Raw genomic sequence first — 19,873 nt, forward strand, 5'->3', positions numbered from 1 at the left:
TGGCAAACACACGCTGCCTTTTTTCTTCGTCACCATCATCGTCTTTTCTTCTATTTTCTGAAAGTGGAGCCTGCAGCGTGTTGTGTTGGCTGCCCATAGTCGTGTGTTGGTGTTGTCATGGGCGACATTATTGCTCAGGCTAGCTACTGTACTCCGTTGGAGCCTTTCCTACGGGCGTGCCTGTCTGTCGGGTTCGAATTCGCAATCAATAGCAAGCTAGTAGCAGGTGAGGAGAATTGGCCGAGTGATCTGCACCGTTTATTATTAAAATTGCTCTTAGAATTAAGCTCGGATATTAAGAAAACGCGTGAAAATATGTGAAAATTAAATAGGTTCAGACACGAGTACTAAGAACATATGTGAAATTTATTCGGAGAATATTACGATTGGTTAAGAGAATATAGGTGAAAACAACTTTTTATAAATTTTAGATACGAAATATTGCCATATTTTTATGACGGAAAGTGTGCTTTGCATCCTCTGGCCCTTTCAGACACATGTCGCTCCTCTCACGGTTGGGCCTTTCCAATTAGGATGCGAGAAGGTCCATTTGCACGGTGGACCGAACAAGGCCGATACTGGGCTTTGAAATTAAAGGACGCCTTATCTCCCTGGCGCTACAATGTACCGACGCCAGACTGCCAGAGAAAATGTTCCGGGTCAGGTGTATGTAGTCTAGCAAAGTGAAGTGATTAGGCAGATTAGCATGGTAGAGCAGGGCGTTGCAGGGAATGTTGTGCCCGTTATGTCAAGAACATTGGACGATTGTTTGGCTTTTAGAGAAAATCAAATGACATATTTATAAACTAAAAATAATTTATGGATAAATTTTTTTAAATGTGTTAATTTAAAAGTAAATATTATAAAATAAATCATGACATTTAAGTTGGAAAATAAAATTTTAGAATATAAACATAAGGAAAAGTGAAAAGCATGGTGTATATGTTCATGCGTATCCACACAAGTTCTGTTCGGTTGATCGAACACACTGCAGGACAATGGACGGTTTGACACAGTGCACAGGAACAACCAACATTATATTAGGATCATAGCACAAGCTAGCGTTACAGGTACACAACATAGCCCCACCAGCTAGCGCCCAAGCGACACTTGTCAAGCTGAACTGTAGAGACGACGCACGATCCCTAGACCGCTAAACACCACAGATGAGATGACGAAAGGGATCTTGTCAAAGCTGAACTAGCTAGCTTTGACACTAGTAGTAAAGTAGTAATGTAATCGGCTAATCGCATTTTATTCTCCCGGAGCCAATTCCCTCCTCGCACGGGAGTCGCAACTCGCAAGCAGCATTAGTTAGTTAATCCTGCACACAAGAAGGAAACAAACATGCTAGCTAGTATCAGTTATATATGCAGACACAAGTGTGATGAGAGTATATATATGTGCAGCGTACGTACGCGTTGCAGTTGACGCTGGTGCTGATCTTGTAAGGCAGGGAGACATTGCACTTGGAGGGGAGGGCGGCGGCGCGGGTGATGTAGGGCCCGCCGGAGGCGCCGTTGGCGACGCTCTTGAGGCAGCCGCAGATGGTGCGGCGGTCGGGGGTGTTGTTGGCCGCGGCGAGCAGGCTCTGGATGCCGCCGCAGCACGCCCGGGGCACCGTCCCGCCGGCCTGGACGTACGGCAGGCACGGCATCAGCGTGTTGTACACCGCCGAGCACGAGATCGCCGCGCGCACGCCGCCCGGCGGCGCCACCACGGCCGCCACCAGCACCACCACCACGGCCAGCGTCGCGCCCCTGGGAGCCATGCCAGCTAGCAGGTACGTGCGTGTCGTCTGCGCTCGCTGCCTATTGTACGTGAAGACGTAGTAAGAGTGATGCGGCAGCTGAATCGTGTGGATGGAATGGGGCTTCCCGGGTGGTCGTTATATAGCGGAGGAAACTAGCTTGGATTTTACTAAGGTTGGTGAGTGCATTTAGGCGAGGAGTTAAGAGCGCGAGCTGGTAGCAGATGGCCGTGTGTGGTCAGAAAGGAGTAGACTGAAATAGGAGGAGTAGCTGGGGAGGACTGTAGGAGCGGGTTTCTTGGGGAGTTGGGAGTGAATTTTTACCAGACGTTTTTAATCGTTCAGATGAGACCATTAGTTAAAAAAACTTTTTTTAAAAACATTACATCGAATATTTAGACATCTAAATAAAGCATTAAATATGCATAAACATTAAAATTAATTATACAGTTATGGGAGAAATCCCGAGTCGAATCTTTTGAACCTAATTAGTACATGATTAGTCATAAGTGTTATAGTAACCAACATTTGCTAATGATAAATTAATTAGACTCAAAAAATTCGTCTCGCGGTTTTCAGATAGAATCTAAAATTTATTTTATAATTAGACTACGTTTAATGTGATTATACGTGTCGATGTGATATCTCATCCAAAAAATTTTGGAAACTGAACCCAGCCTGAGTCTCGGCTCTGCCAAGTCTTGTCTGCGCTTTTTAACTAGAACATCTTGGCCAACAAAAAGTATCAGAAACGGTTTATTAACTATTATAAATAATTAAAACTTTATATACTATTTCTTAGCAATTTAAGAACAAAGGCTAAAAATAAAATACAAGAAAAAACTTTATAATCAACTTTATTATATTTATAATTTAAGTTCTAGCTTATACGCATAAGTGAAAATATGTCATAGTTTCTCTTTATTTTTTTTATAAGCTAAATTTTGGTTTTTAAAACTTAATCTTGATACTGATTTTGTGATCTTTTTATCATAGTTTATTTTACAGTTTTACTTTAAATCGCTATAGACACATATATAAAAGTTTAATCTATAATTGAAAAGGTTTAACTAGGGTTGGTTAACCCATAAAGTATTCAAACAGCCCCTTAGTGCTTTTATAAGAGCATCTACAAGAGAATAGTTATCTCACTTGCCATATTTAAATTTGGCAATTTTGCATAAAAAAATATCCTCCAAGAGAGTAACTATTTGACTTGTCATACTATTTGAATGGCTAAACTTGAGTTATTAATGGTTAAATCTGACAACTCATTCCCCCACTATTAAAATTGCTATTCATGGGTCCTACGTGGATGGGATCCCCTTGCCATCCTCCCTCTTGCTAGGATTTGGAGAGGGAGGGTCTCTTGGAGATGCCTTTAGAATTCGGGTTGCCAAAACTAAAATGAATGGCTAAATTTTAATTTGGAGAATCAAAATTTAGACATTCTCTTAGAGATGCTCTAAGTGGTTTTGGATATGCGGACTATTACGTGAATAATGACCGTGTATTAATTAGTTCTAATAAGTATAATGCCTTGGGAAATAAGCACATTTATAATAATATAATTCTCAAGCTTAAAGATAAATAAGATGAATGTGTAGACTGGGTAGACTTAGGCCAAATGGACTAATGTATGGGCCACAATAGCGGTACCACTTGCCACGTCAGCAAAACCGTTGCCATGTCATCATCCACTTGGCTAAAACCATATATAGAACTACCATAGAACGAATTTGAATCGATTTAAATACTTCAAGAGGTGAATATTTGGTTTCATATTAAGGGTTAAGTGGACCAAGTCTCAGGGGTTTAGGTATACTTTTTTCATCTATAAATAATTTTGTTGTGTGATTATAAGTAGTTTCTTTTTTTTTTCAAGAAGCAAAACGATGCGAGCCCAGTTGTGTATGACAGGATCAACCATAAAGGTTTTGGCGCTGAAGGCGATGATTTTGAATTTGTTTATAAGTTATTGGTTTGTTTTGTCGGTTAGACACCGATAAACAAAGATAGAGTTGGCGAGGGATAGAAATAGAATCCACCGTATTATTTTTTAACAAAAAATAAAATAAGAGATAAAATTAAATACGAAAGTGATGAAAGAGGAGTTTGATTTTGGAATCGGTAGAATCAAACCTACGTAACTAAATAAGGGATATACCCTCAATTTCCACCAATCCATACTATCCATACTTTCTATAAAGCTAATACCATTCTCTCTTCTCTAACGAAGTCATATCACCTTAATTGTTTTTAGCATTAGGATAATACATCAAGAGTGTAAATCAAGCCACATCATCTCAATTATTTTTAGCCTTTAGATGATATATCAAGAGTGTAAATTAAGCCACATTATTTCAATTATTTTTAGCCTTAAAATGGTACATCAAGGGTGTAAATTGCATATCTTCATATCACCTCAATTATTTTTAGCCTTTGGATGATTTATCAAGAGTGTAAGTTACTTCCCCAAAAGACACACCAAATAACCGAATCATTTATAACATATGGATAATTGATAAAAGCACGAAAATATATAAACACAAAAATTGTATAGTAGTTAAGAAAAATTGTTAGAATTCATATCTACTATATTGTCACACAGTTCTCCCACAGTAATGCGCGGAGTATCTAACTAGTACTATATAAGAAGAGAAACAAAGGGAGAGAGGATGCATGATCTCTACGTCCCAAACCCAAAATCCTAATTGCTCGATCGACGAAACGTTGGAAGGAGATTATGTGTCATCTTAGGACAGTGGGGGTGAAGACCCAAATATCATCGACACCAACACAGGAGCCGATGACCAAAACCTGCATATACTTCCCCTACGGTGGAATAGAGAAGAGAAACAGAAAACCAAGGAAAGGAAAAGTTCAGGAAAAACAACCACCTAATATCACTTCGATGGCTTCGCAAAGAAATCAGTACATCATTTAATTTGCAAAAAGCAGAAGGTGATGATTGTTAGGCTAATATTACGTTTAACTAGATTAAACCCCAACATAAGCATGATCTGTTCGATTTGGTTAGGGCAAATGGAGATCCAACGAGTTGTGCGATGGTTATATATATACACCATATTGCGTGTCTAAGGATTCATTTGGTTTATAGTCATAATTTATCTTAACACGTCACAACTTAAGTTAGGTACGTTTGATTGAGTTATACATTTATTTAATTATTATATTATTATTCTTGCGACAAGATTCTTTCATCACTATAAAGTAATTCACATATTATTGTTTCATAATAACGTGGAGCATGTGCATTTTTCTAACTATAGTGTAGCTTTAATTTTATTGGGCACAAGTTATATATGTTAGAAAAAATGACAATCTTAAATAGTATAAGTATATAGGTTGTGTTCGTTTGGGCTAGATTATTCATCAGTTTTTGCGTGTATGTTTCTAAGAGTGATAAAAAGTGTATTTTTTATAAAAGTTTTCACACCGAAGTTTATCATCTCATCTTTATTGAGTAGATTTTAATTTTATAATAATTAGTTTCATCATTTATGTATTTGTTTTGAAAAGATCATCTTTTCTATTAAATATCTATAAAAACGGATCATCAGCCAAATAAACACAACCACACTACCTTACAAACACCCCTAATTCGGTGTCTCGCCGATAATCAGACGAGACACCGACGTAGCATGGTTGCGCAGGCTCCAGATTGTTCGGCCCATAATTCGACCGTCCGATTCGACGCAGAATTGCACAGTGTCGCCTACAGCGAATCCGTAACGAGCGGCCTGTTGCACGGAGTACCTTCGAATTGAATGGCTTGCTCGGGACGTGGCCTCCCTACAGCAAACTGTACTACCATGCACGCACCAACTGCGATCGAGCGTAAATGGAGGAGCTGCCGGTGGTCGGCCCTCGGCACCAGATGCTACTGCTGGTGCGGGCTGCTGCTTCCTTTCAGCTTTTAGATCTGCCCAACACCTCTGACGACGGGGCTGCTGCACTCTGTGCTTGTGTAGGTGGTGGCGGCATTGACGAATTTATGAAAGCTATTGCTACCTCCGTCCCAAAATAAGGCGCCGTTTAGTTTGAAAAAAATTTGGAAGAAGTGTCACGTCAAATGTTTGACCGGATGTCGAAAGGGGTTTTCACATACGAATGAAAAAACGAATTTCACGGCTAGCCTGAAAGCCGCGAGACGAATTTTTTAAGCCTAATTAATCTGTCATTAGCACATGTTGGTTACTGTAGCACTTATGGCCAATCATGTACTAATTATGCTCAAAAGATTCATCTCAAGATTTTTTCCATAACTGTGTAATTATTTTTTTGGTTTATCGATGTTTATTGCTTTATTTAGGTGTCCAAAGATTTGATGTAATGTTTTTGAAAAAAATTTGAGAACTAAACAAGGCCTAAGATTATTTTTCAGTTTTTTATATCATGTTTTAACTCTTCGTTTTATTTAAAAAATTTTTGCAATTAATATTTTTATTTTTATTAGATAATAAAACATAAATAGTATTTTATGCGTGACTAATTTTTTTAAAGTTTTTATAATTTTTTTAAGTAAGACAAATGGTCAAAGATAGAACATGAAAAAAACAAAAAATAAAATTATTATGGACAGAGGTATTACGTACTACTCCTACGTACGAGCAGCGGCCATGTGGGTGCCACCTGATTACATTTACAGCGGCTGCTGGCTGCTGCTTCGGTCCGCGAGGCGAGCGGCAGGAGGCGTCAATGCCATTTTACCAGGGCTATTGTATTACTCGTCTTTTTTACTTACAGCCGCCCCGTTTGCAGGCAACGCAACGTCGCCGTTCGCGGCGTCGATCTCGTACCGGTAGTGCTGTAGTATATACGAAGCAACCCTTTTTGAGTTTTTCTGTTGCGATGGACTGGTGACCACTTGTGTGTATAGGGTATACGTTGCCGACCTGTGCGATGGACTGTTGCGAGTTGGTGGCTTCATGGCAGTGGATGGAAGTTCGTTGGCGGGTGAAAATTAACTACGCGGAACGAACTACTCGATTTTCCACTGATTCCTCTGCACCGCCATTCATTTCAGAATAGCGGCTAGTGGCTACTCGGGGACCTACTGTAATTTTTTTTTCTCTCTTTTCGTTAATCTGCTCACCATTTCCCGGTAGATCACCACTCACCGCAAGATGAATGGGTCTAGCTCCACTGTAGCACTGCAAAGAAGAGAACTGTCAATAGCTCAAAGAACGACGCAAAATTACTGTGGCTACAGTATATTCAAAACAGCTTACCGGCGTATTATTCACTGTAGCGATAAATATCAGCGTTTCGTTCCGGCAGGAATCTCAAATCCATGGCACCGTAGCTCTCTAGTCTCTACCGTAGCGTCTTGCTACCCTGCATGCAGAGTATCTCGTTCCCAAGATTAGGGTTGAAAGTGATTCGGATAGTTTCTGTCCGATCAGATCGTTTTTTGGATTCGGATAGTTTCGGTCGGATAATTCTAGAAATTTTCAGATTCGAACTCAGATTCGGATATTTTTTTTGATATGGAAACGAATACGGTACGGGTAATATCCGTCGGATAGTATCCCGATTTTTTTCAGATATCCGAACCTATGCATTAACCATTCAATCAAATTAGCTCGATCTAAATAAGTGTGTCCCAACGGTCAAACTAGTGTTAACCTTAGCTGATTCTGATTAACTGGTTTCAAGTAGTCTAGGCGTCTACGACCATACAACTACAACGGATATTTCTTTTTATGGTATTAGTAATTACTTATATTTAAAAATATTGATAAGTTATATACTTATATTAAAAAATAATAAGTTATATTTATTTAATGATACGTGAAGCTTAGTTTAAGAGGTTTTTATGTTCCGATTAATATTCGTCACCGTATTCGCTTCGATCCGTATTCACTCCGTATTTGTATTCGATAATATTCGATTCCGTTTTCATATCCGAGTTTCCGATTCCGATTTTGATTCCAAAAAAAAATGAAAACGAATATGATAGAGCTGATTTCTGACCGTATTCGATCCGTTTTCATCCCTACCTAAGATGAATGCTTGTGAAATTTTAACCTCGAAGTTGAGTAATCTGTCAAATGTGCATGCGGGTAAGTCTGTTCAAAACGCTATGCTAGGGCCACCCAAGGCGGGCTAGAACGGGATTCTGACAAATGTGCGGCCCGCTACGCCTGTATTAGTTTATGTCAGAACGGGATCACGACGAGCGTGTGGGACGAAAATTTTGGCCCATAAAGTTGTGTTGGAACGAACAGACCATACAAATGAAATCAGCCTGGAAACGGTATCCGGACTAGAGTGAGGCCCATATGAGTTGTCGGGCCATAGCATGACCGCCATGTTCGTGCTTCCCGTTTGGCGTCCATGCATGTTTGCCTGTTGCCACCACCCACCACTACCTCTCCACCAGCTTCCGTCGACGTCGATTACTGTTTAAAATTTTGTCGTTGGGCAGACAGTCACACTCACATATGTACAGGCACAGTTCCTGCCTCCGGCTGCCTTCCACGTTCCAATGGACTCACAAGGTGCACCTTGACACCTACTAAAAACAAACTTTAGCACATGTAGTACTCTTTGTGTTTGCCCTCGATGAAGCCATCGGCAGCTCACAGAAAAGAAGCCGTCATCGAGAGGATGTTTCAGAGTGCATGCGTTGCCGATGATGCTACATACATACATACTAGTACTTATAATCTGGTTGGAAATGGATTCTAATTTATCCATGAATGTCTTTCTTGCTTTTACATGCCATATGAACGATTATAAGTAAAAAAGGAAACTACACGATATATAAATATTTGATATAGAGTGCCATAGATATATATATATCTAAATTCGGCTTCTATTAATTATATAAAAAGAATAAATTAAATTATGATTACTTTACGTATATTTAAAGTTACATTTAATTTTTAACTCTTACAGGTCAAATTTATTAATCTAGTGTAGTGATATATTATACATAATCAATCTTGTTAATTTTTTTAGAAAAAATAGTCATGAAAATGACATAAGAAAAACAAGAGAATATGCCCCCACACAGTTTAAAAATTATGGCTATTTGATTGCTATTTAGCCGGCGCCCCTGTGATATCCAGCCGTCGGTCCAACCAGCCACAAGCTTACTAAGAGGGTGTTTAGTTGGTAAAATGAAAATTTTTGCACATCACATCAGACGTTTGACCGGATGTCGGAAGGGGTTTTCGGACACGAATGAAAAAATAAATTTCACGACTGGCGTGGAAACCGCGAGACGAATCTTTTGACCCTAATTAGTCCGCCATTAGCGCATGTGAGTTACTGTAGCACTTATGGCTAATCACGTGCTAATTATGGTCAAAAGATTCGTTTCGCGATTTCTCACATAACCATACAATTAGTTTTTTATTTTATCTATATTTAATACTCTATTTAGGTGTCTAAAGTTTCGATATGATGTTTTTGGACGAAAATTTTTGGGAACTAAACAGCCCCAAATCTGCTGTGTGTCAGCCGGACAGGTCGAGCTGAAGATCCCGTCCCGTCCAATGTCGCGCGCACCAGTGCAGTGCACACGACAACATCCCATCGATCGACGCACGCATCAGCGGTACAACCGGATCCCTGTACCTCCATCGCCGTGAACAGCAAACGGTCGCGACCTAGCTCGCTGCACGTCCGAAATGGCCCTTTGCCTCTAAAATCCCAGGCCGACGGATCGACCGACCGCGAACAGCCAGCGGGTGGTAGCGACCAGTGAACCGATCGGGAACGCCGCTTTGCCGCGCGCGGCACGCACATGGGCTGCAACAGCGCGGGCAACTGCGACCCGCCGCGCGCTGGCGCTGGCGCTGGCGCTGGCCGGTGCTGGTGCGCTCCGCGCGCGCACGATCCATCGTCATCATTCATCTCGCGTCCTCCGGGACCGGCCGGGGATCCGGATCCCCGCTGCTCGCTCGCTCGGCCGCGCGCGTGCGGGGGTGACGTGCGGTGCGGGTTTTACAAGACTCTCAACCACTCACCCGGCCCGCGACGGGTGTGGTGTGGGTCATCCGGTTGCCGGGCGGGCAGGATTTCGCCGGAGAGAGCGACGCGGGGCGAGGAGGAGGAGTAGGCTAGGCGGACGTGCGCGCGGCGCCATCGGTTCGGTTGAGTCGTGCGCCATCGACCGGGTCCAATAATGAACGGAACGGAAACTCATGATATGATGGACCCCACTTGACATGGGAACATATGATACCTACTTCCTACTCTCTTTCTCCCTCTTAACATAAGTTTATTTTTTCTGTTTTCATACAATATTTGACTCAATTCAAAATATTTCTGTGATTAATATTTTTATTGTCATTAGATAATAAAACATAAATAATATTTTACACGTGACTATTCTTTGAGTTTTTATAAATTTTTAAACTGAGACGGATAGTCAAATGCAGAAAAAAATAAAGTTTTTTTAGACAGAGATAGTGCGCTCTAAAATAATTTTATCCATGATATGATCAATCCCACTAGATATAGGGTCGTATCATGTGTAATCTCTTCGTTCCAACTTTCAAAATAATTTTATTTTTCGCTTATCACTATAAAAAAATAAAAAGACTACAATACAATCTTATTTTATCAAATTTCAATATAATTATTCACTATATACTTTATCTATTTCTAATATATTTATTATTTGCTTTTACAAACTCAGATACGAAATAAACATATGTTGAGAGCAGAAATATTCATTTTTGGATACGGGGTAACATGCAGTACACAAGTAATTAACTACCGTTACAGTACTACTAGCTCCCTTTCCTTGGAAACGAGAGCGAATCGTTGCAATTTGCTTTTCTCGTATGATTGAGCGTGCCCTAACACGTTTGAGTCATTTGACGATATGTTTAATCGAGCGAGCACGATTCTCCTCGACAATCATGGACATGCACCGACCGGGCCGGCAAGATCGAAACCCTTCCAACCGTCATTAACCGGTGCTGGGACATTTCTAACTCAATGATTAGGATGATATCTATAGTATTAAATAAGTTGCCATCTAGGATTAAAAATGATGTAACGAGTGAATAAATGAGAAAAAAAGAATAAAATCATGTCTCGCATGAGACATGGTTTCTAGCACAATATCCAAGATATATAAGTAACATTAAATTTAAGTGTGAAATAGTAGTGTTTGCATTAAAAAAGTAGTGTCTAGTACTAGTTTCTTGATAATGAAAAATTTATAGAAACCATATATAGTGTCATGGGATGGAAATGCCCTAACAACCACCAGTGCATTATGGTGTCTGAATCGATCGAGGCGGTTGGAGAAAGGAAGAAGATTTGCATCGCCCCTGCTACGAGATTCTCTTTAGAGTAGGCGCGGTGTTCCATTCGCTGCATAATGAGTCTCTTTTTGTTTGGGTGCGACCTGCAGATGAGTTCCTGAGCTTCAGTCGCCATCACGGCAAGATTTTGTGGTCCGTTTTGGTGTACTCCCCACATGCTGCTCCTCGCTCTCTCTCCATCTTCCAAACAGTTATGGCCTCTCCGGTGCATATGGCATGAACAGTCCAAAGCCTTCAATGTGAGGGCATCATTCTATTATACTACATTTTTATTAGTGGTAGGAATTTTCAAGAGGTAAAAATGGATTTATAATATAACATTATGATAAATTCTACGGCATAATTTGATACAAGATGCTCGGAGGTTGTGATATTTGTTATAAGATATCTAAAGTCCATAATAGTTTGATAATAGACACCACGGGTATTAAAATATTACTCCCTCGGTTTTTTTAATTGACATCGTTGACTTTTTAATCTATGTTTGACCTTTCGTCTTGTTCAAAAAATATATAATTATTAATTATTTTATTATGATTTAATTTATATAAGAGTAACTTTAAGTATGATTTATAATTTTAAATATTTGGATAAATTTTTTAAATAATACAAAATATCAAACGTAAATCAAAGAGTCAACGATGTTAATAAAAAAATCGGAGGGGTTATATCCAACTTATGAAGAGAGAAAACTCTGCAGTATAACCTTCATGCGCTTCTCCACTCCCCTCTCTTTGACCTCAGTTTAAAACCCAACAAACAATATGTAAGGGGGATTTCTCATCTTTAAGTTAGCAACACATATGCCCTTCTCCACTCCCCTCTCATCGCTATACATATGACTTCCTGTATATGGTGTTCAAGTGTTAATCGCATTCACATAGCTCTTCAATACAAGAGGTCCAGTCCAAAAGGTAATGTTTTGTACTTATGTTTGCTATTGCTGGTGATGTGGTCTAATCTCGACCAACCGTTGACTCATGGTGAGGCAACTCCCACTCAAGTAGAAGTCAACCACGAGGGAGAGATTAAAAAAAATACAAGATAAAGGAGCAAAGAATAAAGATTTGACATTTCAATGCTCTCTCATCCCCGCTATGAATACTGTTGGTTTAATGACGCTAGTCGCTTGTGCCATTCAACAATTTACCATGTGCTTCAACGCCTTCTAACAAACATAAGTTTTTTCCCCATATTATATGCAAATGACACAAACTTTTTAAGCGTCATATAACAAACTTTACCTAATTTTCACAAATTATATGCAACAATTGCGAAAAAAACTATAATTATTCTACTTTCACCCAGTGTTGTAAGAGCAAGTACAGTAGCACGTTGCAAGACAGTTATAAGCTGATGCGGAGGAGAGATCGAGAACGTAAAAAAGCAAAGGTCATTGGCTCGAATACAAAACATAACTCTATATATGATCCAAATGTATTAGAAAGAGACAAAAGGAAAATATTAGAGCTAAATTTGTAATCAATCTATTATATATGTTAATTCTAATATGAGATGATAGCTAATAGTTGACTATACTATTAAACTTAAAAAAGATAATACTCTTACTCTCACCCTATATTGTTGTCAGTAGTATAAGGTACCATAAAAGTGGCTTCTTTATCTACTCTTGTCAACAGAGAAAATAAACTCCTTTTAAAGTTAGAGAAATCTCATTTATCTTTGGTCATGAAACGGAAATTAAACTGCCTTATAATTCAAGACTCATGTACATCCAAGTACTTCATTCGCTCGGTACAACTGTACGCGGTTGATCTTGCATGCGTTAGAGCAGGTACAATAGTAGAATATAAGTTGGTTGTAAACATATTTTAACAAGATAAAAGAGGAGAGATAAAAGCGGTGGGCTACAGATTTGTAACCAACTGTAGCACGGACTCCAAGACGTAGTGTGTGTATGACAGATGTGATATAGTAGTATATGTTTTATAGGTATCTATTATATAAATTAACTATTAGATTGACTATAGATGAATTGAAACTAGTAGTTAGCTATACTATTGAACTTGCTCTTATCGAACATGAGTGCTGCAGAAGTGCTGCAGATTGCAGAGCTTGCTCTTGCTCGGCTAGCTCAACTCCGACGGTACCCCCAAAAACTTCTTATGATGCTGGGAGCTGAAAGCTTGGAACGCTTGCAAGAGAAGGCGAATCAACTCATGGTAGATAGGAGATTGCCCCGTGATGTCCGGGCGGCCCATGCCCATGTGCAGCTAACATGGCGTGGGGGCACGACGAAATGGATGGTTAATTAGTCACTTGATAGACTAATGCTTTTTGAAAGGATTGGCGTGCATGTTCTCTTTGAAAGGAACGGATTATGACGGGAAAGCTAACCGCAGTTTTGTTTTCTTGTCCTCCAATACGTGATCATGGAACACTTGACGGTCCTGAATTCATTACGCCAACATTTCTGCCTGCTAGAAGCGATCAGCTGCTGGACTGTGCTGCTATAGAACTTTCTCCAGTTACATGGAAGTGAAAATTTACTAAAACTACAATGACATGGAAGCAATTCCTACTGTTAAGCTAACAATGACGCATATCTAAATGAAATTTTTCAAAAGGCTTTATGAAGTTGGTTGGGGGAATCCATTAAGGCTCCATGTTTGACCTCTGTTGTGTACTATCAATGAAGGAAGAAGGAGACATGACACTGTCGAAAGAAAAGGTGCTATACTAAAAGCAACGGAAGAAATGCATTGCGAGTTCACAGCTCTGAGATCATGAATACCATGCAAACCGGTGGAATAGCATCAAATTAATAGCCCCATTCCTTGAGGCGCGTGGTTACATGGACAAAATCAGAATCAGGGTAGGTTTTTGGAGCGACTCGTCGAGAGATGTGTTATTGCAGCCACCTGTCGCTCTACCACATGTGACGGAAAAACGAACAGTGCATGCAGATAAGCAGGACCAAAAATAACTGCCCATTCAGGTTTGTCAGAGCGAACGAGAACTTGGACAGACATGCCTGCGTGCACACGCAGCATGCCTGCAGCTTGTCTGAAAGAGTTCGAATTTTGGCCTTTTTAGTTCCCAATTTTTTTTTCAAAAACATTATATCAAATTTTTAGACATCTAAATAAAGTATTAAACATAGATAAATCAAAAAACTAATTGCATAGTTATATAAGAAATCTTGAGACGAATCTTTTAAGCCTAATTAGTCTATGATTAGCCATAAGTGCTACAGTAACCAACATATGCTAATGACGGATTAATTAGGCTCAAAAGATTCGTCTCGCGGTTTACAGGCTACATGTGAAATTCGTTTTTTTATTCGTGTCCAAAAACCCTTTTCGACATCCGATCAAACATTTGACGTGACATTTCTTCCAAAAATTTTCTCAATCTAAACACCACCTTTATACACCCTGTTCGGTCGACTACCTACGTGGCCATGTTTTCGCATGTGGAGGTGTGAACCCTTGCAATCATCCATGGGCGTGATGCCATATCCTATGATTCTTATCCATGCACTGTACTACTTCTCAGCTTATGTTATCTGAGCTTATCATTGGGAGTTTGCACCGGTAATTTTGGCATCAACCATGTACGCACTAGATTGGTACATAACACTACTCCATATGCCACCTACACTACTCCTATCTAGAAAAGCTACTCCTGATTCTTGTATACTCCTAGTCGTATATGATTTACATAGGCGACAGAAAAATCTGTGGATGATCACTTTGCCTCATGATCGATTCAGGGGCTGTGGCTCCAATCTTCAGTCAACTCTGCTGCAAGCCTGCGACATGACAATAGTGAGAACGGTTACGCCGTTTATCACAACATCGACCGGCTCTAATTTTTCGGAGGTTATATCCAACGAAAAGTTCTTAACTGAAGAACGAAAGCTTCGAATCTTAGGCTACGTCGGAAAGGATGTAAGGCATCCACGAACATGGTTCACACTTTAGAACGATTGGTTGTCACTGCGTCTCTTTTCGTTTCGTCGAATTAATCTACATGCAACTTGGCGAACAGTCTCATAACATAATAAGTGGTTTACTTTAGAGCGCCGTTGCATTGAGCAGAGTACATTATGTACATATCACGTATCCATTTGACCTGTCTGTCTTGGCACGTAAAAAAATCATAAACCTGCACGCCTAAGTCATATCATGCATGCATGCATGCACACCCCGTGCATGAATCCACTAGACAGACAGCCCACGACGCGCAGCCCCGAGGCATGGCCATCCACGAGAACGTACTGGCTTTGAAATGGTGAATTCGTGACGCATATGTCTGCATAATCACATGGTCGTTATGGTCCCTTCACACCTGCGAAATTCGTGGCCCATAGTTCGCGCGAGCCATGTGGCAAGTATCAAGGTTTGCCGATTCTTCGTTCTTTTCTTCTTTTTTTTTAAAGAAAAAAGAAACGTTGAGCGATTAGCCGCGCGCACCGGTTAGCACAGACACGGGCAGTTGGTGTCTCCTTGTGCGTGACGCGCGGGGCCGCCGACGAGGCGACGAGACGAGCGCGCGCGCCTGCCTGCCTGCATGTGCGCGCCGATGCGCTGATTTGTATGTGTTAACCGCTCGTCCGCTCGTGGCTCGTGGCCGGTGATGGTGGGGCTCACCTTCCTCTCTCGCTCGCCGTCTTTTGTCTCCTTTTCTGTCGTTCCGCAAAAAAAGCTATCAACGATTCTAACTGCCATGGAAGCGCCTATAAGTACGTGAGCCGGGGGGGCACCGTTCTCTTCACAGCCAAGCAACCATCGATTCGACCGATCGATCCATCCATCCTAGCTTAGCTTTAGCGAGTGTGGTAGCAAAGAGGTTTGAGCTAGTGTGGTACTTTGCGATGGCTTCCGGCAGTGCCCTGCTCCTCCTCGCCTCGGCCTTCTGCTTCCTCGCCCGGCTAGCCGCCGGCGACTACGGCTCCTGGCAGAGCGCCCACGCCACGTTCTACGGCGGCGGCGATGCGTCCGGCACGATGGGTACGTACTGCATGCTCTCGTTAAACACTTTCGAGTCCAAAACCCAAAAGCAGAGAGCCATGTTTTGGACGCATATATTGGCAGAACCTGGAGTGATCTGATTTTCGTGTGCTACGTTTGTTGTGCGTGCCAAAACACAGGCGGGGCGTGTGGGTACGGGAACCTGTACAGCACCGGGTACGGCACCAACACGGCGGCGCTGAGCACGGTGCTGTTCAACGACGGCGCGGCGTGCGGGTCGTGCTACGAGCTGCGGTGCGACAACGACGGGCAGTGGTGCCTGCCGGGCAGCGTCACCGTCACCGCCACCAACCTCTGCCCGCCCAACTACGCGCTCCCCAACGACGACGGCGGCTGGTGCAACCCGCCGCGCCCCCACTTCGACATGGCCGAGCCCGCCTTCCTCCAGATCGGCGTGTACCGCGCCGGCATCGTGCCCGTCGCCTACCGAAGGTGAGCCACGCATTGCAATTTACACATAGACAAATAGCACTGGTGCAGTGCTTGTCACGAGTCGCAACTGTGTTTGCAACTTGGGACCTGGGAGCCTGTGTCGGCTCGATCGGCTGATACGGCCATGTTAGGTGGGCCAACCGGCAGATTTGGTCCGTCCACGATCTGTCCCTGTCCTCTCTGCACGCAAAGCCATGCACGCACGATTGAGACCGACGTGGACCTGTCTTTGCTATCCTGGAATTACTTTACACGCCTCTCATTGACATCCATGATTAATCGTTAAACGATCACGATTCATACAGTATTTTTTAAGGCTTCGTCAAAAGGTATACTGTTTCACTGTCACTGAGCTTTGCAAAATTTACTGGTGGTGTTTGCAGGGTGCCGTGCGTGAAGAAGGGAGGGATCAGGTTCACCATCAACGGCCACTCCTACTTCAACCTGGTGCTGGTGACCAACGTGGCCGGCCCCGGCGACGTGCAGTCCGTGTCCATCAAGGGCTCCAGCAGCGGGTGGCAGCCCATGTCTCGCAACTGGGGCCAGAACTGGCAGAGCAACTCCTACCTCGACGGCCAGAGCCTCTCCTTCCAGGTCGCCGTCAGCGACGGCCGCACCGTCACCAGCAACAACGTCGTGCCGGCGGGCTGGCAGTTCGGCCAGACCTTCGAAGGCGGCCAGTTCTGAGCTCTCGACCAATCCCGTTTTTTCAGTTCACTGTCTGGAGAAATGTCAGTGTGGCAGTTTCGTTGATTCAGAGTTTGAGATTGAGGAGGAGGAGGAGGAGGCCTCTTTGCTATAGTAAAAGAGAAGAGGCTTTGGCTATTCTGAGGCTGCTTATTAGCACCCGCTTAGGCCCTTGCTTTCTCCCATAGGTCACTAGTGATAAAATAAGTCATGGAGTTGAGCATTTTTTTTTCATGCATTGTTGTAGCCTTGATTTGAAAAAATCAGCAAGGCAATTTAAGGATTATATTGTAGAATAGCAGTGAGGTGGTGTCTTGTAACTTTTGTTGTTACATTGTAACCCCCAAATGAGGCCACATGGGTCGGAGAAGTTTGTCGGGGAGCACACTTGTGCTTTGGGGACCATGAACTATGCTAGTTTATGGGTCTATGTATATGATATGTTTGTGATTTGATGATGTTTCCTCTTGTCGCCTTATCAACTATTCTTAAGTACTGTAGTTTGAGTGATAATCTTGAAACCTTTATGAGCGCAAATTTTATTCGAAATTGAAGTTTCCGCAGCCTAGCTAGTAAGTGTTGGAATATGGAAATGATTTCTTGGATGCTGGCCAAAAAGAGAGAGAAGGGGAGAGGGGATTTCTAGGCAAAGGGTAAGAGAATTTATATATTTGCTTCTTCAGTTTTCGTCGTCTTTTCAGACCATAGGTCAGAAGAAAAGGAGGGATGTGAGGCTGCACGAATTTGATATGGGAGTATGGGACGAAGTGTTTATTTATCGGCCAATTTCTATTCCACCGTAGAATTCTGATTGGGCTTTTAGACTATTAGAAATTCGGCCCACTGGAGCATGATTCTCAAAAGCGAAGCTTGGCCCAATATGCTGCAAAATCCCCTCCTTGACTTTCGGCCCATTAAAATCCGGCACACACTAGTAAAGTGGTATGTTTTAGCAAGTGCAATTCCTCCTCGATTCTTAATTTTGTTGTCAATTATAGCTAGCAATGAAGTTCAAAAAAAATATATAGCTAGCAACGGGTCTATACCCGTTGGGTTTCGTAAAAAACCCAAATCCACATTCACGATGAATGAACTCTTCCGTTGGAGGACCCATGCAAATATCCATGTAGGTACAATTTTTCCTCAAACCCATACATAAGTGGATAAATATATCAAACGGCTGACCAAAACCCACCCCATGAATAACTTGGGTACCCACGCCCTTCATCCATTGGGTGAACAACTTAACCCGAGTCATATAGCACTAGCAGCCTGACTGAGTTCATGAATTTGGAGCCATAACAGTTTTTTTTTCCATTTGTTCCTAATAATTGTTATCTTTTGAGGTGATTCTAGTCCAACATTACCAACTTACCATTAGCCCGTCAGTTACGATGGGTTCATTGCTCAGAGCAGGCTAATTGGCGAAAGTGCTGCCAAACTGACAAATTGTCGTTGCAGTTCGGCCGTTGTGATGACAACGATGGCGATATCCGGTAAATTTGGCCTTTGCACGGCGCGGGAATCTTCGTGTTTGGTAGGTCGTCACCGTCTTCAGAATTTGTTAACACATCTCTCCTTATGTCAAATGCTAGTTTTCAAGGCTAAGATTGCCGGAGCGGACGGTGAAACCGAAGAACTTGAAAATTTAGCCGCATCGTTCGAGAGCAAGCAAAGCATTCAGTTACGTTTGATGTACTTACGATCGATGATCAAGTCAATCAACCAGACAGACTGACGTAGCTATGTCCAGTCCGCCAAACTCTTTTGATTGATCCATGGCATGGCTGTTTGAACTGTTACTTCATCCATCGCTTGATAGGACAATTCTCCTGTATATTTTACTGGTAGTATTATACTACCAGTAGAAAAAAATATTTTTATATTTTATTAATTACTTGATTAGCAATATTTTGTAGTTTTATCTTTTTGCAATAAAGATCATAGTAAAAAGGACGGTATTACCCTTTCAAATTTCGACTATATAAAATATTGTTGATAGTATAATTTAATCACGGCCGTCCGTTAAATATAGATCAACAGTATGGATTAAATTCTACTACCAGTAAAATACACCAGAGTCAGCCCCCGCTTGATATCGTTTGACGTTTTGGCTGTACATATATTCATCAATGTATATTGTTTATACAAATGACTCAATGCATTCCAGAACAAGCAAGCAAATAAGGTCCATAAATCTGCAGTGCAGGTTAATTTGGCCGCATTCTGAAGAGCTGGACGACGCGCCGTGGTCGTGGACGAAATGCTGACACTGTAAGATCATAAGCATGATTAATATTTTCTGATAAACAATTGGCTTGCGATTTGGTTTATAAATTGAATTTGGTTTGGAAACAATTAAGGTGTTGGTGCAAGTGTGTGTAACTAATGTGAGTCAGGTTGCGATATCTGTGCTCGGAAACGGTTGGTTTGTCTCTAGTTGTGCAGGTGACTTGAGGTCAATATCGGTCAATGGCGGTGGGATCGTGACTAGGCTCAGGGAGGAGCTGAGGTCCGGACGATCGAGGATGCCAGGTGACGATATTGAATACGAGTTGGCACATGGTGGAGCAACACCGTATGGGATGGAATCGTAACGGGCTTCACATGTTGTGTGTGTAAGCGCTGGAAAAATCGGGAAGTAAATCGGATCAAAACAGGATGAGAAAAGGAAAGGAATTTCCTACGGGTTC

At 41.8% G+C, this 19,873-nt stretch overlaps 2 protein-coding genes across 2 annotated transcripts; one reads left to right on the plus strand and one right to left on the minus strand.

Moving 5' to 3' along the window:
* Positions 1-1,022: 1,022 nt before the first annotated feature.
* On the minus strand, positions 1,023-1,851 carry LOC102708663 (non-specific lipid-transfer protein 1-like). The gene is made up of 2 exons (XM_006644858.2): positions 1,419-1,851; positions 1,023-1,324 (listed from the first exon to the last, which is right to left on the minus strand). The coding sequence occupies exons 1-2, from the start codon at positions 1,769-1,771 to the stop codon at positions 1,315-1,317; spliced, it is 363 nt and encodes a 120-aa protein (XP_006644921.1). The 5' UTR covers positions 1,772-1,851; the 3' UTR covers positions 1,023-1,314.
* A 13,959-nt stretch (positions 1,852-15,810) lies between these two features.
* LOC102708941 (expansin-A2) lies at positions 15,811-17,665 on the plus strand. The gene is made up of 3 exons (XM_006644859.3): positions 15,811-16,040; positions 16,181-16,493; positions 16,877-17,665. The coding sequence occupies exons 1-3, from the start codon at positions 15,905-15,907 to the stop codon at positions 17,178-17,180; spliced, it is 753 nt and encodes a 250-aa protein (XP_006644922.2). The 5' UTR covers positions 15,811-15,904; the 3' UTR covers positions 17,181-17,665.
* Positions 17,666-19,873: the final 2,208 nt, after the last annotated feature.

This window comes from Oryza brachyantha, chromosome 1, assembly GCF_000231095.2.
Source record: "Oryza brachyantha chromosome 1, ObraRS2, whole genome shotgun sequence".
In the NCBI taxonomy this organism is placed as follows: domain Eukaryota; kingdom Viridiplantae; phylum Streptophyta; class Magnoliopsida; order Poales; family Poaceae; genus Oryza; species Oryza brachyantha.

What these genes read in the sequence shown, in the direction of transcription:
- LOC102708941 (XM_006644859.3), top strand. Translation starts at nt 15,905, where the DNA reads ATGGCTTCCGGCAGTGCCCTGCTCCTCCTCGCCTCGGCCTTCTGCTTC. An exon ending in CGATGCGTCCGGCACGATGG is followed by an intron (nt 16,041 to 16,180) that starts GTACGTACTGCA and finishes GCCAAAACACAG; the next exon opens with GCGGGGCGTGTGGGTACGGG. An exon ending in GTGCCCGTCGCCTACCGAAG is followed by an intron (nt 16,494 to 16,876) that starts GTGAGCCACGCA and finishes TGGTGTTTGCAG; the next exon opens with GGTGCCGTGCGTGAAGAAGG.
- LOC102708663 (XM_006644858.2), bottom strand. Translation starts at nt 1,771, where the DNA reads ATGGCTCCCAGGGGCGCGACGCTGGCCGTGGTGGTGGTGCTGGTGGCG.